We start from the raw sequence: 27,297 nt of genomic DNA on the forward strand, positions 1-27,297 counted from the left end.
TGTCTTTCCGAAGTATGCTGTGTCTGTCTGCAACTGGTTTCATATCTGAATAAGGTGCGAATTCTTAAAGGTGGGGGAAGGATCTATTTTCCAAGGCACCTAGAGGCTTTTCAAGGTGAAACATACTATCTACACTTTAAATTATTACTATCAAATTTGGAGAGGAATTCAATTTCCTTTAAGCATTTCCAAAACACTTGTCATGTGATACCCATGTTCCAGGAAAAACCTTGAGTAAGATATGCTGAAAAATAAACAGAACCATCTAATTTGTTCTATTTGGGCTTATAAGTAGTAGTCAATCCACATTGGTATATGAATATTTGCTTTGTATGCGTATGCCATCAATGGAAGGAAGATGTTTCTACCCACTGTTCAGCCTCATTATCTAACAAACTGAACAGGTAAAGTATATACAACCCCAAGAACCAAATACTTTCAGATATAAACTATAATGAACAGCAGATGATGGCCACTTCATATCACTACTTGCACTACAAGGTAAATTAAATTCCCCAAGCTAAGCTTCTCCCTTGTATTAATTACTTTGTTACACCACACCAATTCCTCAGTTGGAAGCATCAGGCTTCCTGTGGGTGGGTCCTTGATTTGCCGAAATTACTTTCCACAAAAATAACCTTCAGCACCTTCGTCTAGCTGATATTGTGGTCATGGCTAGGTAAACAGGAATGACAGCCACCGTATTTCGTGACAGAGCAAACCCAGAGGAAATCCCTTTCCTCAACGGCAATTTAAAACTCTCTTTGAAACATAAAGAGGAGTGGGTGTAACAATCCTGTTTCATGTCCATGATTGATGGGCAAATTAAAACATTCACATTTCAATTCTTATCTCTGATACCATAACACAGTTCTCAAAAGCATAGGATATATCGTCAGATCTAAATACTAAACCGTTCCTATCATAAAATACAGGAAAATGTATAGCAGTGTATGTTCCCAGCAAGCAGCGTGTAAACACACAAAGGTTTAACTTGCTTGTTTAAAGACCATGCAGTCTTAAACTCAGTCCTCCTTGCCCAGCAGGGACACACTTGGGAAATTTCTGAAGTCAGCTCAATAAAACGACTATGCACCTTTCAAATTTTGCAATGCTATGGAAGCGATTCCATTTTTTTCTTAACGTATAAGCCATCACGACGGCAGCAGTTAGATTAAGAGATTAGCTACCAATTTCGCGGTTGGATTTCTTCTGTAGCCTGATAGCTAACGTATGGGGTTAAGCACTTGGCTAGCGATAGCAGCACGTTGGGTTACCCTGGGTGGAAACTCCTGTATTTGCGAGGCAGTCGCCTCAGCAAACCGAAGAAAAGCCCGCGGCAAGCTCTGCGAGCTGATCGCGCCAAGGAAGCCGGCGCCTGAGGAGCAGCGGCGGGGACGGAGCCGGCGGCAGATGTCACAGCAGGTCACAGGGATCACAGCAGGTTACAGGGAGCTTCTGAACCACCGCTCCCCCCGACGCCGGGCCTGAACCGCCACCCCAGCGGGGGGCTCCCGCCAGAAGAAAACAGCCTGCCGCTTCCTTATCGCCAAAAAGGGCGGCGGGGAGACCCCGGGCAGACCCCGGCGGTAGCGTTAAAGAGATCAGCGCTGTTGCGAAGGGCCCGCCTCAGCGGGCGGGGGACGGGCGCTGGCAGCCACCGCCTGAGGCAGCGCCACCTCCCGCCTCCCCCGCGCGCGCGAAGCGCCGCCCCCCGCGCCTCTCCCGCCTGAGCCGAATTTAAACTGCGTTACTATCCCTCGCGCAAAGCACTAACGCTGGTGGGTCCCGCGCGCCTCTCCCCTTTCCGCCCGACAGCCAATAGTAGGGCCGCTTCGTTCTCCTCTCCGCCAATCGGGGCGCGGTTTATTGCTGGCTGGGAGAAGCGCTCGGTGTGCGCGCCCGCCTGCTGTGGAGCTGGGTCCCTGGCGCGGGGCAGGCGAGTCCTCCTCCTCCTCCTCCTCCTCCTCCTCCTCCTCCTCCTCCTCCTCCTCTTCTTCCCCCGCCCCTTCTCCCCGCGCTTTGTTGGTGCCTCTCCCGGGAGGGCGGCGGCGGCGGCCGGCGGCGATGCCCGAGTTCCTGGCGGATCCGTCGGTGCTGACCAAGGAGAAGCTGAAGAGCGAGCTGATCGCTAACAATGTGAGCCTGCCGGGCGGCGAGCAGCGCAAGGACGTGTATGTGCAGCTCTACCTGCAGCACCTCACTGCCCGCAACCCGCCCGCCGCCGCGCAGCCCGACTTCTCCAGCGACGAGGAGCGGGAGCCCACGCCTCTCGGCGCCAGGAACCGCGGCGCTGCTGCCGGGCGGGTGAGTACTGCCGTCCCTCTCCCCGCCAAGATCCTGGCCCCCGCCCGCGCTTCCCCGGTTTCCCGGCGGCCTCGGGCTCGCTTTCCCGCCCGAATGCGTCCGTCCGCCTGCGTCCGCCGGCCGCGGCTCCCCGTACGTCCTCCCGCGTGGGGCCGGGGACGGCTCCGCCTCGCCTTACTTGAGGCGCGGCCCGGCTCGGCTGAGGGCGCGATCGTGCCCGGCGGGAACGGTCCCTGTCGCCTGGGGCGGAGGGGCCGGAGCGCGCTGCCAGACGGCCGCCCCGGGAGGCGAACTAGGACCCGCGGTGTCGGTGCTGGGCAGCCGCCGGCTTCCCCTCCAGGTCGCGTCCCGCGTGTGCGCTTCTCGGTGGCGGCGGCTCCGGAGCGGGTCGGCCGTGGGGCGCGCCGGGCGGGGGACCCCTCCAGCCGGGGAGGGGCAGCGCGATCGCGTGTGGAGCGTGGACACCCCGCCCCCCGACTGTAAGTTGGGAAGCTTTTACTTTGATTTGGCGGGCGGTCTCATAAGTAAAATATCTAGGTGTTGGAGGAATAAAGCAAGAGAAAGTCTGCGCGAGGCTGCAACTTTGGAAAGAAGACTCCCATCAGCTGTCTCAGCTGTACTGAGACAATGCTATTCTGTGTAAATACCTCCAGATGAAAGGATGAAGCTGTGAAGGAACAGCTTGTTTGTTTTGTTTAATGAAGTGGACTGTTTAGTGCAAAGAGGGTCTGCTTAATGTAGCTGTCTCTCTCGTACCTCTAAGCATATGTTTTATAGCAAAGCGCCTCTGCTGCATGTTCAGTTGGTCCACTGTTACTTGCTTTCTTAGGCATACTTTCTTTTATCTTGTAAGGAAAGGCGGGGCGGGGAGAGCTGATGCCACTTGGAATTTTCCCCTTTTGGAAAAATTTGATTTCCTTTTTAATTTTTAATAAGTGCTCTGTAAATTTCCGTATATTGAGAAAGCAATCTTCTCATAATTCTAACCTGTCTTGTCTCGCATAAAGGCTTGTATAATGGTTGCCAGCTACTGGAGTTATAATGTGTGTGATATTACAAGTATTTAATGATAGTATCTGAAATACTATCTTTCATAGCTCATTTGTAAAGAGTGCAGAGAAACGGACTCCTTTGAACGTCTTTCATACTCTAATCTGTAAAAACCCCAACAAACAGTTCTTAAATTAAGAAACTGAAAACTGCAACTAAAAGAGGAAGAGATTTCTAACCAAATTATTCACCTCTTTTTAACATCTGTCTAATTCAACTACTTAACTGGCATTCACTGGAGAAACTTTACAGTGAACTAGACACTTCTCTGACTTACAGTGGTCTGTCTGTAGCATTCGTAAAGTGCTTTTGAGTAAAATAGGATGAGCTTGAATCTGACGTGTTTCACACTTGTAGGAGAAGGAAAGTATCATAACTGCTGAAGTTCCTAAATCTGATTTTTCCTTTCCTTTCCTCAGTGTTTAAGCTTAAACAATTATGGGTGATTTTTTTTTATGTTTACAGAATGGGTGGTACTCTTACACTTCTGTTAACAATGTCTGGAAGGCTCTCTGCTATTTCTGCTAGTCTTGTGTGTTAATATCAGAGGAGTGTATCATCATAACTTCCAAAACTTCAGCGAATATTCTGACAGTTGCTTGGATTTGGGTCTATTGCATCATGTCCGCCCCCCCCTCCCCTCCCGCCCCTGCCCCAAAAAAAAAAAAACAACAAAAACAAACAAAAAACAAACAAAAAACCCCCCCACCAAACCAGACTGGGTTGATGTATGCTTGTTGTCCGCTTAGTACAGCTTAGGTAGTTCTGAAACTGCTTGTAGCTTGAGTAGCTGTTGTCCCTGTTAATGCCTAGTGGCATAAAGGTGTTTCTCTGATCTGCGCTCCTTCCAAAAGAGTAATGTACCAGTCTCCAGAGTGACTTGCCCCCAAAACAGTTGGAAGGGAGAGGCAGAGTGAAGGAACTCTGACATCCAGGGGAATGAGATTCTGGTATGGAAAAAAGCGAAATACCTTGATAAGATTAAGAGAGGACAGGAAGGAAAGCACTCAAACCTCTGAAGGAGAAGAAACTAGAAATAAGGGGCAAAGGGAGGAAGCTGGGACCGCAAGGCATTGCGGAAAGGAGGAATAAAATAAAGGAATCCCATACTTTCTGTACGTCACTTTATAGGCTCCGGAAACAAAGGTGGATTGGCAACCTCTGTCTTTTACTCTTCTGTGTAACTTCATTGTTTTATCTTAAGTATTTCTTTTATGTGTATGTTTAAAAGGACCAGAAAACAATTTGCACTGGGTGCATAAAAGTACTGTATAACATGTACTGGTATAATAATATGGCTCTTCTCTGTTGTTAGGTGGAGATCAGAGTAACAAAATTGCAATGCTTTATTAGTTCTGTTTTTATGTATATTACAGGTCTTAGAAATTGTAGTATTGGTTTGTGTACGTTGGGGGGGGATGTAAACCAGCTGTTTCAAACTTCTAGGCAATCAACTACTTCGTGTTTCTGGAATGCCAAAATACTTTACTATATTACAAAGGTACCTTCTGTGGGATTAAAAAATTCAGACTGCTCTATTCTGTGTTTCCTGTATCGCTCTACAAATTTGAATACTGCTTAACTTGAAAACTGCAAAAAGTCTCTTCAATCCAGATGACTCAGTCAAGGCTAGTATTAACTTGTTAAAACACTTGAAAGAGCACTTACCTAGGTTTGCATTTTGGAGGGTTCTGTCCCACTGTGCTTTTTGCCGTTCCTTATTTTTTGGTATTTCTTTCGATATAGTTTAATATTATATGATTCTTTAAAAAAAAAAAAAAAACCCACACCTTTTTTGGGGCATGATTTGGGAATGAAGACTCACTCCCACTGCTGGGATGGATGAATGAGTGCTGGATGCATAGAGGGCCAGAATCGGGCCAGAATCATTCTTGGAGCAAAGAAATGGGTACTTCTGAATAGAGAAGAGCAACACAAGCGAGGGACATAATCTCTTTCTTCTTAAGTTTGTGCTTATTCAGTAGTAATACCAACACAGCAGCTGTGAGTGCTTAACTTTGTGTATGTGCGCCTGCCTGCTGAAGTCCAAATGCCCCAAGTGGGCAATCATCTCGGTTGCTCAAGTCCTCTGAAAGGATTGGGGTCAGAGTCAGAAAGCAGTGTGTCCTTACATTATGGGCATAGGCTATCAATAGGTGCAAAACATATTGTTTAATATGGCTTTTAGCGTGGAAAAAATGGATTGTAATCGGGATGCCATGTTGGCCTGAGTAGGGGTGCTCCTGACTTGTCAGTGGCTGGAGGGATTTACGGGTCACTGAGCCTTCCCCCATCCCGCTCCGGGCGGGGCTGCCCGGCGTGGCCGCCAGGGGGCGCTCCGCCCCCCCCGAGGCGCTGCTGCCTCGGCATCCTCTGGGTAGGGAGGGGGAGAGGTTGGGGGGCTCGGTTTGAGGGGGAAGTAGTGGGTACTTCTGTTATGTTTGAATCGGTACCTTGCTTGATCTGTCAGCTGACTTATGGGTGCTGAAGGGGAGGGAGAGCAGTGTTTTTCTTGAAATGAGTATGACAGACAAGTTCAAAAGAGTATACTCTGAATATCCATGTCACAGTCATTGAAAAGACAAAGCTAAACCAGGTCTCCTGATACTGACAGTTAATGTTTTGACATTGCTGTAGTCATTAGTAATTTTAAACTGTCTACACTGTCATTTTAGTGTTCTTTTTTCTAAGTTCTGGGCATTTGATAATGCATTTAGGTGCACATCTTCTATTGATAAGAGCTGTGCAGGAATGAGACAAAACCCCATAGTTTTAATTCTACTACAAATTATGTCTTTTAAATCCATCACTCTTCCAGCACAGCTCTATCAATACTACATCCAACCCATATGTCTCTGAGAACAAATAACAACCTTAATATGCTAAATATGTGATGTAAAGTCAATGTATTGTGAGACAAGTGTCATGCATCCATACTGATGCTGCTGCTGTTTCATTAATATTCATGTGGGTTTATTTTGACCTGTTTTTTATTCTGATATGGTAGTGAACATACAGATGATTAACATGCATTTACGAGCAGATCAAAACTTACAGGGGATTTGTTCTGACCACATTGTTTTCAGGCCCTGAAACCATCATGCTTTGGAATAGCACTCTTTAGGCAGTTAGCATTTTTTTGGCACCTAAAGTTAAACTGTTTTACTGTAGTAAGATCTTACTTCCCCTCAGTGAAACGCAGAGAGCATTTTTATGCTTTGTAATGTGATACAGCAATGCCCCCTCCTATGGCATAAAGTGCAGTCTGCTTTGTAGAAGATTACTTCAAATGCTGTCAAATACATAAAATTCACTAAATCAAAGTAAGATTAAATGTTAGTCCAAATATTTTTTTTAAGAGCTTTCCTGTGAAATATTTGAAAGTATCATTGTAAATATGGCCAGCTCTCTAGATGTAATACTTCTCATTTTTGGGGGGAGGTGGGGGACTCACTTTGGCTATATACTCTTGCCAGGAGAGGAAAAGCTTTTAAAATCATGCTTGTTTGGGCCTCAGTCTGAAAATACTGTCTGGAGGAACCAGCATCTCCAGCTCTACTAATGTTTTTGAGCAACTTTTTTTTCCTAAGCCTATTTAGCGTAGTGGTATGTGAGGACAGTGACTGGTATGTGAGACACCTTTTTGCTGTAGGGGGCACTATCTGCATCTGGATGCTCCTGGTTAGTTATGGGCTGAACATCAGGACAGATAGCTCAGAGGAAAAATAAGTATGAAATAGCGATTTTGCCTCTTTAGGAGCATTTTTTTAAAGCACATACCAAAAATATCATCTTGACACTGTTGCAAACAGGAGCTGTTCAGAGCTCAGAATGTGTAGGTTTTTATGAATTAGCTTATTGGTGCATTTCATGTCCTGGAACAATCTCTTCTAAAACACTGAATGATATTTTTGACCTTTAAAGTGGTGATTTGAAAAAAGATCAGTCAGATGTCTCCTCAGTTCTGTTAATGAAGGTATAATGAGAGCATCTGGACCTGAAGGGCCTGTTTGAAAGGTTGTTGAAGAGACCTATCAGGTAAAGATGGTTTTTGTTTTAATCAAGTAGCCAAGTAAATTAAGAGCTAGCTTCAGCTCTTTATGGTCAGAATGGTGTGTTAGTGATAATATCTGTAGCTGAGGTAACTGTATGGTTTCAACCCCTTCCCTACTGGAACAGGGAAGGTAGTAGTAAAACTGGTAGTTTATGAAGATTAGGAATGTGGAAGGTGAAACTGCATGCCTGGATAGGTGAGAGAATGTAAAGCATGTAGAATGATAGAATCATGTAGGTTGGAAAAGACCTTTAAGAGCATCGAGTCCAACCGTAAACCTAACACTGTCAAGTCCACCACTAAACCATGTCCCTAAGTGCCACATCTATACATGCTACCCGATGAAGGAAGAGAATCTATTCAGTGTTTTCCCATGTGGCTGTATCTCTTAATTATGATGTGCTGTACAAATGTGACCCAGAATACAGATTAACACCTTTGTGGCCTTTTAAAAGGCACTCATCTGCTGTCTGAGTGACAGCTGTGGGCAGTAGGGGTGAGGTGACTGAGTCATTCCTGCTGCAGTGAGAGGTCCTGCCATGCTGTTCTGCACATTCAGACTGTCTGTGGTTCTAGACTTATGAACTAGGGAGACGTGCTTGTTAGAGTGCTGATGTAATAACGGTGGTTATATTTAAATAAAATAATCCTGTTGAAGTAACTTGTGTCTAGCAGTGCATGTCAGTTGTTCAGCAGGGACACGTACACAAGCCAGATCTCCAGGTCAGCATTCAGTTGATTGAGCCATGAGACATCTGTTAGTTTGATTTCTTGATTTGTTTTTTGTTGTGAACTTTTACTCTTTCACTTAGGTTCTCTGGAAACAACTCTTCATTATGCAGCATTCGTCTGTTTTCAGAGTGGGTACATTCCCTTCACTGAGTAACATGGAATTTAGTGTCTGGGGGGATGAGGGGGTGGAAGGGTTAAGTCGTCTCTAATCTTATAATTTAGGACTGTTACCGTACATAGGCTTGGAAATTCTAAGCCTGGCACTTACAAACTAAAAGGTAGAGAATTCTTAAAGTTGAGTGTATCAGTATCTCTGAATTACTGCTGCATAATTTCCTTTCCATTGTTTATTTTGTCTGTCCTGTAGCTTTTGGTAAATATTGTCTTGAGGCATTTGAGGTTAAAAAATTCAGTAGGACTTGGTTTAAAAAAAAAATTTTACTGCAGGAAATGTTTGTGTGTGATAGAATAAAAAGGGCAAGGGGAATAGAGACCTCTGTATTTCATAGTTTAAGTTTATTATTGAGACCTGGCATGTGCAGTTCCTTATCTTCCCCTCCTGTAAGAGAAATACAGTTATTTGTTACCAGAGAGGACACTGTACAAACTGGAGAATTAAAGAGCATTCTGTTGGCATGATTTGGGCTTCCTTAGCCTGTCTTAACCTCATTCAGAGAAATAGTAAAGAAGCCCTGAGCCTTTCTGCTTCTAGTGATGAAGCTGCACCTGTTTGGGATTAAAGTCCTTGAATATCCTAATGTGGTGCCATTTAACTTGGGATTTGAAAATGCTTTTTTTGTTGATGTCCCATAGTTGTCTCTTATATTCTTTAAGATGTTATTTATGCTTGTGTTTGGTAGAGTAGTGCTAGAACTCATAAAGGTAGCTGTAAAGTTTGTCTGATAAACTGGTCTGTGGCTGTTGGATTTCTATTCAGCAGGAATGCCAAAGATGAGGTAAGGGATAGCTACCAGGTCTGAATTCTCATCACTTGCTCCTCTCATTAGTGAAAGAAGGTGAAAGCTTTTTGCTTTGGAGAGATGACACTTGAGAAGATGAACTTCTCTTGTGCTCTTCTTTCCTGTGGCCCTAGAACTGAGACTGTGTGGGATCACCATGCTTATAATTCACTTCAGTACTTGTTTCAAGGGTTGGGTCCTAGTTAATCTGAAACTGAGCCTGACAGATACCACTACCAAATTGGTAGTATCTGTCACACTCTTTGGTATGAACAACTCTCTCAAGTGAAGTGTGCAAATCCTCTTCCATCTTCTGTTTTTCTAGTCATTACCATTTTCTAGAATATATTTTTTAATGCTAGCTCTGGATGGAATTAGAAGATCTTTAGATAAGGATTTATTGGTCTGGGTGTACCGTTGCAAGAATATTTACATTATGTGCGAAGTGGTCAGCTGCTCTGCCTTACTTCAGCAAATCCTGGAGTTCACCACAATTTCGTTTTAAGCACTTCACCTCTGCAACACAGTAAGCCAACTTTAATTTTACTCATGGTCACCAGACCAGGAAATGTGGGTGTGTTTTTTTGTTTTGTTTTAATTTTCAGTGATAAATTTCAAAGCTAGCTCTTGTGATCTGTCTGATAGGGTAGTCCCATGGATAAGTTGTGGTGATGCACAGGAAGTGTAGTGGTGTTTTATGCTGTAATAGTAGTGGTAATTGAAGCTAATGTTGTTGCTGAGGTTAATGCTGTCATATCACAGCCAAGGTGTGAGAGAAATTATTCTTTTCTGCCTTATGCTTCTAGGGACTGATCTTATGGTCCAGTGAGTGGTTAAATGGCAGCTTTCTACTTGTACAAGTGAAGTAATTTGCTTCTGCTTTAAGGAGAATAGGTATTCAAAAGTAAAAGTTGAAGACCTCACAGAACACAAGGTAATCAATGTGTCTGGTCCTATTACTGAAGAACACAGATTACCTTCAACTTTTCATCCCCTCCCTGCCCTTTTTCTCTGCTGAAACTGACTATTCTGATGGTCTCAATGTGTGGTAATACTGCAGGAAAAAGTGAAATGGTACTTGGAAGAAAAAAAACCCTCAAAGATACTATGAGATATGTGAGTTTACTTGCATTAGAGGACTGTATTACTTACTAGGTGCAGTTAGATTTCTGGTAGTTAAGATTTCAGTAAAATGTCTAGTAGAATGCTGAGTAGTTCTTCTGGTGTATATTGTTATAGTCTCTTCTGTGGCCTCTAAGTGACACAAAGGCAGAGATACGTTAAGTTTCCAGTTGGAATGTTGATTTCCTGCACCATGGTAGTTGTTTTCTTCTGAAATATGGAAGTGGCATCTTAGTTAATCTGCTTGGTGATGTGTGCAAACACCAGAGCTGTCAATAGTCTAAACAGATTCCAACAAGAAAACCCAGCATGCGTTTTGGAATTCTTTTCCACTGTTTGGACAGTTCAGTAGTCCAGAAAAAAATGCACTGAATATGAAGTTCTTGTTAATGTGATGCTTAACCTGAAATAGTGTTACGACCAACACATTCAAAAATAAACACAAGTCTCCTATAGCTGCAGGTTGGTGTCTTTTTGTGTACTAGATAAGTAGGCTCAGTTGCTTCAAAAACTAATTAGGTTTTTATGTGATAAAGGAATGGAATGATTGATAAAGTGAGTTGTAAATCTGTCATTAGTCAAATCTGCCACTTTAGTGATCCCATCCTTTCTTCAGACTACTTGGAGTCTATTTCTTAGAATTAAGAAATAGCATGAGTTCTTGGAGATTCTGTTGCTTTTCAACAGCTGATTTTAAGTTCATTGTGCTGGGTTTTTCACAATCCAGGAGTTAGAGGAAAATCTAGTTTAATCAGGGAGTCAGTTATATTTGAGAGAACCTCATACAGTCCCTCTATAGCTTTTAAATATCAAGACACTTGAGGCAAAACCAAGCTTGCGTGCAAACCAATATTGAACTGGCATTAATGGCTACCTAGATACTGTTGACTCATGTCAGTCATCTTATAGTCTTTTAGTGCTATCTTACTAAAGACAGCAAGAAAAAACCTGTTAATTGTGACTGAGTGTTATAACATATTCATACTTGGAATTTTAGTCTTTGGTAAGTACCAGAAAACCCAGATAGGCCCTCTGGGCAACCAAGTTGAGAAACATTTTAAGTGTAGAAGTTGTATCTGTTTATATCCTACAAATTTGAGATACAAATATGACTTATTCCAAAGCAGTATCAAGATCTTTCTTAGTTGAGAGCAAGCAGATCTTAAGCATATTTTTTCTGTCTTACCTCCTCACTCTCTTGCAGATCTTGGAGCTTGAAATGTCTATTGTAGTAACAAAGGCTTCCCAAGTTGAACAAATGTTATGATCACTCTGTTTGGATATAGCGGAAACTGCTAATTTAGGAGTAGCATCTTGGCAGATTATTTTGATAACCATCTGTATGTGGTAGTGGTGTGTTGCCAACTGTTCAAGTAGTGTTGCCAGAGTTGGGTTTAGGATTTGTTAGAGCTACAGTAGCAGCGGCCTGAGCAGACAGGCAGGATTTTGAAAATGTAAGGGTGTTTCTGGTTTTGCCTTTCCTGCACTCGCTTTGTAACATCATGTAATCTTACTGAACACCAGGATAAGTGGGAATGGGGATTTTGGGAACTTGGTTCAGAGGGTGTGGGTACTGAAGAACTTCTTCCATATAATTAGAGGAAGAAGTATTGACCTACTAGGTAGAAGAATAATGTGAAGCAATGCCAATGGAACATATATATTTGTAGCTCAGAGTAGTGATAGTGAAACAGCTAGAAGCTTACCTCTCCAGTCACAGGAAAGAAATCCTCTCCTCTTGTATACTTGAACTTCAAATTAAAACACAGGATCAGAATAATGAGCAAGAATTTTTTTTAACGTAGAGGTGGCTTGTAATAGGTATTTCCTTATATAAGTAGGGAACTTGTGCATGTTTGTTTAGTAGGTGTAAATGTTTGAAGTGTTTCACATAGGCTTTACTGTGGGAAGGATGGGGAGAATATAATCACTTTTCTGATTTTGTATGTTTAGGACTCTCCTATCTTCCTGTTCCCTTAGAAGAAAAAGATGTGTTCTGTATTAACTGGAAACACTGTCTCTTGTTCCTCCCTTGTAAACTCACAGAAAGCCACGAAGAAAACTGACAAACCCAGGCCAGAGGAGAAGGATGACCTAGATATAACAGAGATGAGTAATGAAGATCTCCAAGAGCAACTTGTGAAGTACGGACTAAATCCTGGCCCGATTGTAGGTAGGTCAACTGAACTAGCAAATATTCACCTGTTCAACATATTTCTCGCTAAACCTCAGTTCTGAGTGCTCTAAGCTTCTCTAATACAGTTGCTTATTAAGTTTAGTACCAATACTGTTACAATCCTACTTCCCACTTAAGATGTTTTCATTGAACTGTTTACATTGAGAAGACTTGAAGCATTGTAGTGTAGGCAAGTCCACAGTTTGTTCCTCTTGTATTCTAGGCTAGCTGGAGATTTTCCAACTTCTGTTCTGAAGCTGTGTAACTGTTAGTTAAAGTTCAGTGCTGGGGTAATTAGGTCTTCTGATACAGAGGTTGAGATCTGGAGCCTGCTTAAATAGAAAATACATGTTACATAATAAGCTAATAGCATTGAGAGCAGAATGAGAACATGGAACTTTGGCTTCCCTAGAGCATTTCCCACTCACTGCATTGTGCAATAATGTGTTCCTCTGCTAACTTTTTTTCTGGCCACTTGAACCTAGCGTTCCATCCTGCAGGCTAACCTACCTCAGGAGGAGTCCTGACCCCAGCTTAATCTCCTGCCTTGGGCACTCATTTGTGATGTGGGATCAAAGCTCCTTGCCTTTCAGATTGTGCACTAGCCTAATGGCAAGGGACTTTGATTTCACAACTCTTCAAAAAAAGATGGTTGCCTGTAGAATGCTGAGCCTTCTGTGGAATGTTCTTGAAATCCTGGGTGGTTGGAAGTGTCAGTGATGGAGCCTGGAGTCCTGTGTGTATTCAAAGTCTTATGCATAATATTTTCTGTTAGCTGTTTCTGTATGCCTTCCCATTCAACCGATTCCTCTTGGATAGTACTCAAGTCTTCTGAAAAATTCAAGTACCTATGCAGTCCACTGGAAAGATGTTCACATGTGGTCTAAGTAAAAGCCCTAGTTCTTACAGGGTATGGACTCTGCTTATTGTGAGAGTCTGCCACTTCTTTTTGAGGGTGGCTTCCTCTTACCTGAGATCTTCTAAGGTTAGGCTTTTCTGCAGCTAACAGCTCAAGCACCAGTCACCTCTACAGATTTTTGCCAGCACAATCGAGATGTGGAAGTATGTGCTAGACGTGATACCTTTTAGTTTTAAACAGCTGTCCTCTTAGATCAAATGAGACAACCTGATGGCTAAATGCAACAAACAGGAAGTTCTGTTGTTGCTGCTTACTTGCCACACCTCTCATGCTTATTGGACTGAATTTGCCAACAGGGCAAAGGTTGAACTAAGGGGGAAGGGGTGTTAATTCCAAGGTAAAGCGATTAAGAGGATAATAGTGGAATCTGCATGGAAACTGTTGTCCTTGCAATATCAATCTCACTAAATTTTTTGTGAGGACATAACAATGTGTGTATTGTAGCACATGAAGCAAAACATCTAAGAAGCAGGTAAGCTCCATTTCCATAGATAAATGCTTATAACTTTCAGTGTGCTAACAGGTCTAAGTTTATCTTAAGAATTCTCTTAAACCAAAAAGTTAGAAGCCTTAGAGGTAGTTATATACCTAGAGATATATGCTTTGGGCCATACAGACAGATTAAAAAAAAAACCCAACATATGTTCAGAGATTCCCAGGGAATATATAACAGCCAAGTTCTAGCAATCAAGTCAGGAAAGATGAAAACTGTATCTTTAGCATGTATCCTTCCTTGTTATAGCTACTACTAGGAAACTTTATGAGAAAAAACTGTTGAAACTGATGGAGCAAGGTCCAGAACTGAAGGCACCTGTGCCTCTCCCAGTGATTTCTTCAACTGCTGAGAACTCCAGACAGAATGGAAATAATGATTCTGACCAGTACAGTGACAATGAAGAAGGTAAGACTTAAGTGTAACTTGCATGTGAACTATTCAAATTATACATCAGTAATACTTGCAGTAGAAGAAATATCTAAAGAGGACATGATCTTGCTGTTAGGTGAGGCTTTAAGATACTGCTGTAGACCATGTGAGTCATGTACTTGATCATGCAGTACTAGCACAGTGATCCAGGTGCCTGTTCTGGGAAAGGAGACTTTTTGCTACTAAACTGTTCCCTTTTGTCCATTTTCCCCAGATTGGAGCCTGTAAATCTGATAGGTAGGAGAACTGTGTATGAAGTGTTCCAGTGTTCTTTGCACTTCATCTTTAAATGCAAGTGCAGTTTTGTCTTACGTTGCTTACTGTAGTTATCTTTACTATGGGATAGTGTATGAATGTTTGTGTATTAAAATTCTGTACTTTTTTATGTTTAATGTCTCTCATGTACGACTCAATCCCTTTTATGCTCTGTTCCTTATGGGCTTAGTTTGGGGTGGGTTGATTGATTGGTCTTGGGTGTGGCTTTTGCGGTTTTAATATGAAGTTTATATCCAAAAAGTATAGGATTGGGGGAATTGGAACCTAAAACACAGAGTCATACATCTTACAAAAAGTAAAAAACAGTGTAGGCTTTAAAGAGTGTCTTGAATGGAATGTTAGAAGATGCTTATTTTGTGTGGTTTGGTTTTGGGGGTGTGGTGTTTTTTTTTTTTACAGGAACTTCCATGGAGATAGGACAGAAAGGGTTGAAATACAACTAGGAACTCAATGGATCTCCTTTGCATATTTGGGCTTGTTTTTGAACTTTAATCTCTTGCACTTTCATGTGGGGGGGGGATATGTTAGAGATTTATTTATTTTTAGGACAGCCAAGAGCCCAGTCACAACTGACAGCTATCTCCTTATACTTACACGTTTCATCTAATTACCAAACTGTTCAAACACTGGGGAGGAAAAAAAACAAAACAGACACTCCCTCCTGCAAAAAAAATTTCTGTAAATAAACTCTAAATATGTTGGTGTGATGCTATTAGAATTTTTAGAAAGGGGGTGGAAATAATACATCCTCTTACTGGTAAGATGACTGATAACCACTCGCCCTTCTTCTGCATCAAAAAGGAGCTTTATATAAAAGGACCTATTTTAAAGGAAATGAAACTAACAGCCTAAACAATGTTGAAAAGCTTCAATACTCTTACTACAGTCAATAGTATAATGGTACTTCGGTTAAAGTAATTGCAACTTGATACCAGTTTCTAAATGGAACTGCTGGATTGGTCAAAGCTTATCTGAAAATGTAGGATTTTTAGGACAAAACTGAAATACTTGGGTCAGAGTTTTAAAATAACTTTTAAGGTTATTCTTCAAAAGTCTTTGTTCTTCTATATTCAATGGAGAAACTTACCTGTATCTCACAACTTTTTAAGGAAATGGTAACTCATAACAGAGTTATGTTGCCTCTTATGGTTTAAACTAGTACAACAACCAGTAGTATTATAGAAACTAGTTATATTAAAACTGGTTACAGATCCGGAGACTGAGCTGAGGCTTGAGAAGAGAGAACCATTGAAAGCCAGGACAAAGACTCCAGTAGCACTCAAACAAAGAAGAGTTGTTGAACACAACCAGGTATGTTTAATTTAGTGGCATCTGGAATAGCTACTAACTGCAGGTGATGTGCTCACTAAACACCTTACTACTTCTGACATAATCACATTTGACTAAGTGGGCTATGCTGTTTTTAAAGTTTTTTCAGAAAGCCTGTTCTAACACAGCATGAAAATCTTGTGAATTAACTATAGCTGCTGTTTTTAGCCTGTCTGGTAACAGTCAAAATTATGGTCTGCTAAAGGCTGTTTGCTTGACTTGCCAGCTGCTGTAGCATCTCTTAGAGGAAGGTGATAGGCAACCTTAACATGTTTAGTCTTGGAAACCTGACACGTTTTTAAGTCAGATGGGCTGATGTCATCCTGTTGGATGTTTGTAAACAACTTGATTCAATAAAAGAAGCAGTTTCTCAAAAAAAAAAGTTTGGAAGAAAGTTGTTTTTAGGTTTTTTGTGGGTTTTTTAGAAATGTTTTTAAATACATATACATCATTTCTATCTATCTGGTTTGATATCTATAGATATATGTATGCATTTTAAAAACATCTGTTCAATGACTGTGATTTAAATATAATACATGAAGTAATGTACTTCTGTATATACCTATTTATATATATACAAGTTGTGTATGTGTGTACACATGCACTAGCTATCTATGTAATTTTTTTTCCCCCTCAACTATGCTTGTAGCAGCAGTACTAGAGTTAGACATCAATTTGTTGGCAAGCTTCTCCTAAGAAGAAAAATAATAACAAGTTTAAATCTTGTTGTATGTACCACTTGTCCTTTACTTATAAATAATATTAGTTCTATTATCTTGGTGAAAGAGGGATTTTACAGAAGCACCTCAGGTTTTCAAACTGCTGGCTGAATACTGGATTCGGTAGTTGATGGCTGATCTGTCCTTGTGATGTGACAGTGTCACTAAATATCCTGTTCCCCAGCTTAGGTTACTTAGGATCTTTACAGTGTTAATTCATCTGACCAATAAGGAGTGGAGATGTGCTACAGTAAAGGACTTGTATAGAAAACACTCAGTAACTCAAAATCTGACCTGTTAATAGCTTGATGTATTTTAGCAGATCCATGACTTTTCTCGCTACTTGTAGTATCGTAAATGCTAGATACTTCCCATTATTCAGATAGTGTGTATGTATGTATAAACATGCTTTTGCTGTCTCTTAAAGCAGGTAACACGCTGCTATGTGAGCTTGGGTAATACAACACAGTTACGGAGACCCATAACTAGTTCTGCTTATTTTTAATTGGATTTTTAGGGTACAAGCTGAATAGATTTCACTTCTACAAATCAAAACACACACATCGTTCAACACACAAAATATTCCTTAATTTATTCAGGCAACTTCTGCTCATGATGGTCTTTATAATGGTAATCTGAATCTTGAGGTTCTTGTGTTTTAAGGATTACTTTTTTCTAAATTGCTATTCACCCAGAAATCCCTGCCAGCCTTAGTGTAATAGAGGTATTTAATTCAGCTATCAACAAACAAAGCTTCCTAGTCTTCAGGAACCCACTTACAGAATAAAAGGGAAGAGATACAGTAATGTATTTTTGTGGCATTTTTAAGTGATGAGTGCTTACTCCAATTTCTTGTCATCCAATTTAACTGTAATAACATTAGGTCATTACTGTGTTTTGTCTTGCAATCTTTTACATGTGTAGTATAGATGCAATATTTTGCAACTTGCATATTTTAATTACCAGTAGTTAATCAAAGGAATATCACTTGATTGATCGAAAAATTATCTAATTTCAAAATGATGCCAAATTCTTCAGGAACTCTAACTCTCTAGCTTGTTAAACCTTTTACCTTTCAACTCCTGACTGCTGTGTTTTTTAAAAAACAAAACAAAAATCCCCAACCAGCAAAAACAAAACAAACAAAAACCCAAAAAACCGCCAACAAAAATCTACAGCTGCTTGAAGCCAAGAACAACTCAATGTTTTTGACTAGCAATTGTGTGTAGTCATGGACTTTGCTGAGAATAAAAGTGGAAGATGGGGAAGATGCTATCTTTTTTTCTTTCCCTCTTCCTGTGAAATTGGATCTTAAGTTTACAGCTGATGTGTCAAGTGACCATACTCATTCTGCAGAATTATATGCAACTGTCATGCACTGTGTGACATTGGCTCAAAAATTATGAAGCTCTGAAGAGTGGTGGGACTGAATTGGTTGGTAGTATGGTGTGAGCAGACTTGTTAGTCACTTCTAGGTCCTGTCCAGCTCTAGTCTTAGTCCAGATGTACATAGCTGAAAGGATTGTCTGTCATTTGGCACGGGTGGATGTTGCTGTTCTCTTAAGAAAAGAGTGCAAATAGATAGTCTTTAAGCAGACTACGGCAAAAGAAATTAGGTGGGGAGGTTGAGCAGGCTTATGTGTCTTACCAGTCAGTTAGTAGTGGAGGGCTAGATGAGTTTGAGCCTGGCTGTTTTTGCTTAATTGTTTCCCTCATAGTGAACTGGAAGAGTTGGAAGAAAACCCTAATTTGAATGCCCCCTTCCATCCTGTAGGGGAGTTCATGTACACCACCATATATGGTGTAGGTGTACACACCTACACTATCATGTAGGTGAGTATAGAGTTAAGAGTTAAAAAATGAGCCTAAGGCCTCATAGTAGATGGCACTGGACAGATAGAGGTCGGCTAAACAACTTAAGTGTTAAGGAGTCCTAGCAATGTATAACTACTCTCTCTCCTTGAGACTTTGTATAGTGACATTCTCCATGTGCTGTGTTCTACTCCTCCCTGCATTTTTTGACTACCTGTATAGCTGGGCTTCTTAAAAATAAAACATGCAGCATTGCAGCTGCTGGCATACAAATTTCATGGGGCATACACCCAATAAAAAACTTGTGATAGCTGAGCTGTGATAGCTCAGCTTGTGAAAACTTGTGATAGCTGAGCTAAACTCAATCTATAGCTTCACTGCTCGTGAGTAATATGACAGTTACATGCTGAATAGTACCACACCATTGTAACTTTCTATGGTTATCTACAGGGTATTGGTGTACCTAAACATGAGTATTACATTGCAATAGGGTTTATTTACTTCAGATATTTGCGGGATAAATGGAGAAGGCCTGCTGAATTGACAGGATAACTATAACTGTAGACAACTTTTTTTTTTTTAATTTTGTCTGTTGAATATGCTCTGCTGAAGTCTGGATGGGTCTTATGCAGTAGATTCTGGGTTTTTTCCTAGACTTTTCATGCAAGAAAAAACTTGAAACTTGGTATTTAAAACATATGACTGGCAAGCATCTGAAGAACTAAGGAGAGAGGTGGTTATTTACTGAAGTACTTCTTACTTTTCATTAGGAGAAAACTAGGTCCTAGTTAAACAGCCTGGGGCAGGGGAGCTCTCCATTAGTAGGATGAGGGAATTGCCTTACTGCTTTCTTGAGTGGAATGTGTTTGAGTGGAACCACTCTGAAATTAGTGTTTCTTTTTTTTTCTCTAAGCTCCTAAAGAACAACACCTCTCAAGTAAAATGTGTATGGGGTGAGGTGGGGAGCCATGATTGAAGGTTGCAGGTTAAGCTTTTCTTAATAGGGAAGAGAAGCCATTTCATATATATATATATATATATATATATGAATATATGAGGAGTTGGGAGATCTTTCATCAGAAGTCTGTATAAATTGAAAAGAATATTGGAGACTTAGGCTGAAATCTACAATTCTATATGAAACATTGGAATCTGTTTGGACTTGAGGTCTGTGCATAAATATACATCATTTGGTTTTCAAAGTATTTCAGTGACATTGGAGTAAAGCGAAACACTCGTGCTCCCTCTGCTGGATATGTAGCAGCTGTAATACAGAACTTCTGTTAAGAATCATAAAGCTGCTCAGCTTCTAGTTTCAGTGGAGTAACTTTGAAGATACAAGTGGGGAATGGATAAGGGCATTGTTAGGCTTTTTTTCCCCCTCTCTTGGTAAATATATACTTTCCAGCCTGCTCTCTTAACACATTGTTTTGGGGCTAATACTGTTCCACTGAAGTTATTTCTGCTGTTAGACCTGTAATTGACAGTTGCACCAGTCTGTATAACTTCCATCAGCATTGAGTGTAACTTCCAAAAACTTGGCAATACATCAATGTGTGAGGTGTTAATGTGCAAAGATTTCAATATTAACAAAGTAATTTTATTTTTATATTTGAACTTAACCAAATAAAAAGGAAAATATTGTATATAATTTAGAAAAAGCAGGCCCTCATCTCCCTTTCCCTCCAGGTCTATGTTTGGAATGAGTTTTGAGGAGGATTTTTTCTTTTGAGTATAAAACTTGCAATAAGGCATAGGGGAATGATCTGCATTTGTTAATGGCTATAAAAGTTTGGCACTTCATGTTGTTACTTAAATTTGTGAAGATCTGTGTCAGGCTTGATAGTTTAAACCCACTGTTATGTGAAAATTGTGTGAGTTTCATCTCTGTGTGTGCAAACTTTTAAGATTATAAAAAATCTCCCCCTGCCTCCTGTGGCTGGAGGTTAGTTCCTGTTGAAAAGTAGGTGGCTGTGCCTAAACCACTCCCATCTCTGCTTGAGAGAATAGACTGCTATCTGGGTAGAGAACAAGGTGATGCTTTCTTCTTATGCTCATAGATTAATTTTTTTTTTGTGTAGGCAGGTAATGTAATGAGCCTGAAAGCTAGGATATCTGCTGTCCATGACTTGATGTAACCACTTGTAGCATTAGTTATTTCATGCTATTGCAGTGAGCAGATTATCAGTTTTATTCTGTATTTGACAAATGATGTGCCCTAACATAAGTATTGTGGTCAACACTACTAATCTAGCTAGCTATTCACTACTGAATGTATTAGGATCCAAATTTTTTTTGGATTGTAGACACACTGCTTCCGGAGTATGCATGCTATTCTGGCTTTTGGTTGTGGGTATCCAATGTTGAGAGCTGGCTTTCATGTATTTGATCATGTGTTTGATGCTTGAATAGACCTATTCTCAAGATGGAGTTACTGAGACTGTCTGGACAAGTGGATCTTCAAAAAGTGGACCTCTGCAGGCATTTTCTAGGGAGTCTACAAGAGTGTCAAGAAGAACACCAAGGAAAAGGGTGATGAGAGGCTTATTATAATAGATAAGCTTTTTTTTCTCACTGTTAGGGTCCCAGTGGCTATTTTATTCAATTGTTTTCTTTTGTTTGTTTTAAACAAACAGGTGGAAGCTACAGCACAGTTGCCTGTAGATGATGCTGTAATAACAGAGAGTACTCCCATAGCTGAAACTATATTGACTGCAAGCAACGAGACCCTAGTAAATATGCTTAGTAAATATGTTTAAATCATGCAAGTGGTATTCTTCTGTGATATATCTTTACTGACAGAATCATTCTGTTTTGAACAGATAGTCTTACTTTCCTTAAAACAATCTTCTATTCAGTAGTCTTTGAAACCACATATTCAGTATCTGTATTAGTACCTAATGGTGTTCACTTCGAGATGGGACTAGGTAGACACCTAAGGTCCCATATAATGTTTTTTTGGGGGAGGGTTGAGAAGAACCACTTTAAAAGCTCAGATCTTTTCTTAAATTACTTAAGTACATGCAGAATATCTGCTTTTAAGTTTGGCTTTTCTTGCAAACTAAATAGCCTTTATGTTTCTAAATGGCTTAAAAGAAACTACTTGGAATGATAAGCAATGTGTTTCCTTTGCTTATTTCGGAGTATCTGTTACATAACCTCGAGTTAACTCCTAACATACATATATGCAATACACATAAAGGTTTTGTTGTTTGGTTCTGCCCCCTTCTCCCTTTTATTTTGTATTTTGGCTGATTCTGAGTTTGAACAATTTTGAATCTCGGCAGGTTGTCAATAGGGTGCCTGGAAATTTCAAGCATGCAGCTCCTACACTGTCAATCAGTGAACTCTCAGACATGCCCAGAAGAACACCAAAGAAACCATTGATGACAGCTGAAGTAAATAAATTAAAACTTAGATTGCTATTGCTTACTCTTTGTGAACAAGAGTCTTGTGTGTATGTGCTTACTCATTAGTACAGAAAGGGTGGAGATGGTCACTGCCCAGGTGGCACTAGTCAAAATAGACTAGCGTAAAAGAGAGGATATAAACTTATTTTTATCTTCCCCCTTTCAGATTTGGGGGTGGGTGTGTGTGTGGAGATCCTGCTGTTCTTTCTTTTTTTTTTTTTGTTTCTTCCCTAAGCCAAATACGTTTTGGTTTGTTCTTGTGGTGCTATTTTCTGTACAAAATGTAGATTATTTTTTTCTTTGAATAACTCAAAGACAGAGCAAAATTGGGTTATCTACCTTTGATCCTGTAAATCGGCCTATCCTGAAAAACCACAATGTGCCTTAATTTAGGGAATCGGAGTAGGATTACTTTAGACCAAAAGCCTGAATTTAAAAAGCATCTGTAGATTCCTGTCAGTTATCAAGAAAGAAAATAATGATTTTACTGTTAACCTATTCAAGCTGTCAAAATTATGTATCTCTTGGAGAACTGTTTAAAGCACTTGCAAGTAGATGTAATGTATTAAAGTAGTACTGTAATATTGTGAAAATTTACATTACAAGATAATGCTTGGCTAAATTTAAATGGAGTTCATTGCTTCATGTAGTTACTGTAGATAAAACTTGTATTAACACTTGTGAAGCCTACTCTACCAATGGGTCAGAGACTTAGGAAATGGGCTACTTTGTTTATAATGTGACTGCAATGTAGACTTAAAAGACAACAGAAGGTTGTGGGAAAACTTGATACTCTATTTCAGTCTGCATAAGTTTATTTCAGTTAGTATTCTACTGTACTGTGGCATTGTTTATTACAGCAAGAAGAGACAGATTGCCCACATCAATGCTTTTTTAATCACGTTGGCCACAACCAATCCTGTGATCTGCTCAACACAGCCATGATAGAGGTGATGGTTAAGGTTTTTTTTATCATCTACATCATTGGCTGGCAGGCATATTATATTTATACAATGTATTCTTTATCTTAAAGGAAACTGAGAAGAGCACCAAATGCTTTAAGACACCAAAAGTGACCAGACAGCTGCCACTAACAAAGGTTAAACTAACTTCTAAAACCCAAGAAGTAAACTTCTTGAATGTCACTGGGTGACTCATTCTTACAAATTGCACATGGTTATGGTCACTGAGATAGCTATGCAGGAGCTTTTTGTTTTGTGGTCTGTTATGCCTATAACTGTTTTTGGTTTCCTAGGTGCTGGAGAGAACTCCTACAGAAGAACGAAGAGTAGAAAGGGATATTCTTAAGGAAATGTTCCCTTATGAAGTATCAACACCTACAGGAATTAGGTATTACTAAGGTTTATGGGGGCTTGTTTCTCAGTTCTGTAAACCCATTTAAGCTGACAGGTATCTCTTATATTGCTAGATTTCTGAGGAACAGTTTTTGCACTCTAGCTCAAGGACAGTTAAGATGACCACCTAGCTTTTCTGTTCTACATACATAGTTTTGTTAGCCAAAATAGTTTCCTCTTTATTTAAACTGGGGGTGAGAGGACAGGGTAGTACTGTAGTAGGAATTATTACTGGAACTTCTGGATGCTGGAAGTTAAATGGAAAGGGCTTCTCTGTGGTAACGGCTCACAATATTTAAGTTTTTGGCTAGATGCAACTGCTTTAGGCCTGCTGTTAAATTAAGGAAAGATCTCCTAGCATAGATTTGAGCTTTCTTTTCGAAAGCAAAAAAGAAATATTCTCTAACTCTGCCCTGTTTAGAGAATATGAGAAAACATTTTCCTATGTTAAGATGTGAAATAAACTCCTATGTTTCCAACATGTTAATTGTAGCTTCAATTTAAACTGCAATCGCATAAAGTCTTACCATAAGAAGACTATATGGTACCAGTTACTACTACTGTGGCGTAGCTGCTTACCACGCAGCTTTGTTCTCTCTTGTTTTGAGATCTATCAGTCTAGTTAAATCTATACCACTTTTTAAAAATAATCACGCATGTGTACTCCTTGTATGTAAGGACTTGGCAATGTATGTGGGTTTCTTAACCCTTACTGCTTTGTCTTCTGGCTCTGTGTATTGGCTTAGCCTTCAGTAGATATTTTAATGGCCAGGGACAATCTTAGGTTTAGAAATCCCAGTAGGGCTGCATAAGTGATCATTAAAGATGCAGACAGAGATAGACACTTCCTAGAGTTTTATTGCCAGTTATGATCCATTGATTATGTAGATACTGTGAAGTAAAGTGGCATTTGAGGTTTTTTTAAGAGGTGTTTGTTTGAACACTGAATGATTAACTCTAGCATGGCTATCATTACTATTTTTAGAGTTTGAGACAGATATTTCAGGTACTGACTAAAATTTTCCTGTGTATCTTAGATTGCTCTTTTAAATATGTGATATTTATTTTTTTTTTTTTTAATTAACAGTGCTAGCTGCCGTAGACCAATCAAAGGAGCTGCTAGCCGGCCTATAGAGCACAGTGACTTCAGAATGGAGGAAAGCTTCTCTAAGTATGCTCTAAAATATGGTACCTCAACTGACATCAAGTCAGAGAAACCACCAACAAAAAAAGAACGCTCCATTCCCCTGTGGATAAAAATTCTTCTCTTTGTTGTCATTTTGGTCTTCTTGTTTTTGGTTTATCAGTCTATGGAAACTAATCAAGGAAATCCTTTCTCTAAATATCTGAATATTCTCTCTCGGGGCGATGGCAAATGAGTGTCTTTCTGAAAGGCACACCCAATTTGATCTCCTGTTTTTAATTGTAGAGAACTCTTCTGCCCTCTCATCGGCTCAAGGACTTCTTACAAATAATGTGATTGGAACCTGATAAATTGGATAAATGAAGCAAGATAATATTAAATGGACATTGGTAACTTTCTGGACTTTGGACTAGTAGAAGATCACTCTGCCATAGGAGTAACATTTTTCTAGATCTTTGAACTTTTTGTAGGCTTTATTTTTTTAATGTGGACATCCTTTAAATTCATTTTTGAGAAACTGTATATTTGTTTTTGCAAGAACTTGGAAGCTGAGAAGGGCAAAAATGTAGTAAAATGTGAAGCTGTGTTTTTAAAGCTTTTTCTTTGTACAGAGGAGAAGTTGTACTTTTGTCTCTATAGATTATTGTGGAGGAGGATTTTAACACAGCTGATAAAGGGAAATGCATTTTTGTATGCATTTTTCAGTAACAATGTAACTGAATTTGATCTGGTTTAGGATGTAGGGGGAGTACAAGGACAACCTTTTCTGTAGATTACTGTAACTTTTTAGTAAATGTAACTGTAAACCTGTTTGCATTTCTGTAAAAGTCTGAGTATCATATTAGTAACTGTTTAAGTGTAACATCATTTAAATGTATCCCTTCATTTTAGTGCTTACAGTGTTGTAGGAGCTGAATACAAATCTAATTGGCAAGAGATGTCTTAGAGGAACTTATTTATTAGTAATATGCGTGGAAAATAAAAATTGCATCAGTATAATTTGCTACTAAAATACTTTTTTGGGTCAAGGTTGTTATCTGAAGTAGTCTAAATTCTGACTTTAGCAGTGGTCTTTTTTCTTTTTCTTAAGAAGCGAGGTCTTTCCAATACAGCTTTATGTGATTATCTTTGAATATTCATGTAAAGAAGTATTCTCAAAGCGTGAAAATTCCATATGAAGTTTTATTCTTGTATGAAGAGGGCATTGCTGAATTTTCTGCTACAGTTTCATCTTCTAAGGTGAGATTTACTACTTTCATGCAGTCGAATATTTTTCTCAGTGGAAGCATGCTGAAACACTCTATATTGTGTAACTTAGTTGAGCAGGCAGCTGACTTCACTACTACCAATGAAGAGTCACTACTACCAGTGAAGAGTGATAAAGAAGAATTTTTTTAAAGTGAATGTATACATTTTGGTGTGCTTAAATCTGCAGCATACAGATGTTCAGTCTTACTGCTTGGTACAAAATCGCAATAAATCATACTACTTATTCTTAAAGTGCTACTTATAAAAAGCTGAGAACATTAGTTAATAGTCAATATCTTTTTACTCTAGGTACAACTATTGTGTAGACTATAGCTATGGGGAAGCTTTACTTTCTGTGAACTTTGGGACATAGTAATTTGTAGCAAAGCAATAGGTTTTTTTTCTGTTAAGATTAATGTTTTTTCTTTTTAATCTGCTTTTTTGAGTAATCCAAATCGCTAAACTTGTGTCCATCTTATAGAAAATTGTAACAAGACATTCACTTTTGGTGTCAAAATGCAGAAAAATAAAAATGATTTTACTGTGTGTGGATTTTCCTTATCAAAATAAATGCGTTGCTGAAAAGCAGCAAAAGCAGGGCAACTGATGTATCAGTGGTGTCACTTTGTGCTGCTACAGTCTTCCATGTTTTAAAAAAAAAAAAAGATAGTAAACCCAGAGCAGTTCATGTCAATGCTTGGTGGGAGGAATATTAATCATACTTGCACTATAATAATAGTTTTGCACCATAATCCTTTAGGCTATTTTAGGCCTTTAATTTGGATGGGGGAGAAGCTGGTCTTCATTTGCTTTTCAATGCTTAAGGAGCTTCCTTTTCACTTTTAAATTATTTTTCACCCCACTTTGCTGTATGTTTTAACATTAAATATATCTTTCTCTTCTAGTTACATGAAATACTTGACCTCCTTCAGGGATTCTATTAGCATCATAAAAAAAACCAAAAAACCAAACCCCAAACTGAACTGCAATGCAATTAAATGTCATCATTCTTTCATTTATGCACTGTTTTGGAGAATCCTCTCAACTTCAGTGTTACTTCACAGAAGGTAAAGACTTTTCTATGTAAGTCCTCAAAGTAACGTACATGTAGCTCAGTTGTAGTTGGAAGACAATGCATCTTCAAGAAATGAATGAGCTTCTTATACTTGAGGCATTTAATGGTGTGAGATAGCGCTGAGAGTAACCTCTTCCTTCCTCCCCCAGCCCCAAAAATGGATTTACCAGCATTCCTAAAGCTATTCACATTATTCTGAGTAACACATGTAGTAATAGTGGTACTAGCTGAATAGTTGCATGTGCTTAAAGCTGTCTAAATACTGCTGTATAAGTTACACTGAAATATACTGTAGTCTTTATCAAAGTGCTGAAGCAATAGGAACTGGGTTTTGTGTTGTGGGTTTCGGTGGTGGGGTTTTTTTGTTTTTTTGTTTTGTTTAAAACAAAATCTCACTTTTATTCCATTAGTTTATCTTGGCTTCTAGACAGACCCAGGTTAAACTTTCAGAACCAATCACAAAATAGAGCAATTTTATGGACTGGTATTAGTATCCAAATTCCAGTTGCAAAAATTAGTTGAGTTCTGACATAGTAAATATTGCTTAAGTGTGTTTTAGGGCAAGGGCTACAAAAAGTCTGGAAAAAGGCCTGTGTAAGTTAATAGGCATGACTGGTTTTTTGTTTTGGTGGGTTTTGTTCTCGTGATTGGTCATGCTGCTTAGAATGCTGTGCTGAAAACATGA

The 27,297-nt window shown here is 39.7% G+C and overlaps 1 protein-coding gene across 6 annotated transcripts; it reads left to right on the forward strand.

Moving 5' to 3' along the window:
* Positions 1 to 1,973: 1,973 nt before the first annotated feature.
* TMPO (thymopoietin) lies at positions 1,974 to 26,083 on the forward strand. Of its 6 annotated transcripts, XM_072865829.1 has the most exons (11): positions 1,974 to 2,307; positions 12,271 to 12,397; positions 14,062 to 14,220; positions 15,731 to 15,831; positions 20,793 to 20,912; positions 21,017 to 21,112; positions 21,668 to 21,778; positions 22,651 to 22,740; positions 22,824 to 22,889; positions 23,046 to 23,140; positions 24,233 to 26,083. In XM_072865829.1, the coding sequence occupies exons 1-11, from the start codon at positions 2,068 to 2,070 to the stop codon at positions 24,522 to 24,524; spliced, it is 1,497 nt and encodes a 498-aa protein (XP_072721930.1). In that variant the 5' UTR covers positions 1,974 to 2,067; the 3' UTR covers positions 24,525 to 26,083. The 6 variants fall into 6 exon arrangements, with proteins under 6 accessions (XP_072721930.1, XP_072721937.1, XP_072721947.1 ...); XM_072865836.1 differs by lacking the exon at positions 22,824 to 22,889; XM_072865846.1 differs by lacking the exon at positions 20,793 to 20,912.
* The last annotated feature ends 1,214 nt before the right edge of the window (positions 26,084 to 27,297 follow it).

Source organism: Ciconia boyciana, chromosome 1 (genome assembly GCF_034638445.1).
Source record: "Ciconia boyciana chromosome 1, ASM3463844v1, whole genome shotgun sequence".
Lineage (NCBI taxonomy): Eukaryota > Metazoa > Chordata > Aves > Ciconiiformes > Ciconiidae > Ciconia > Ciconia boyciana.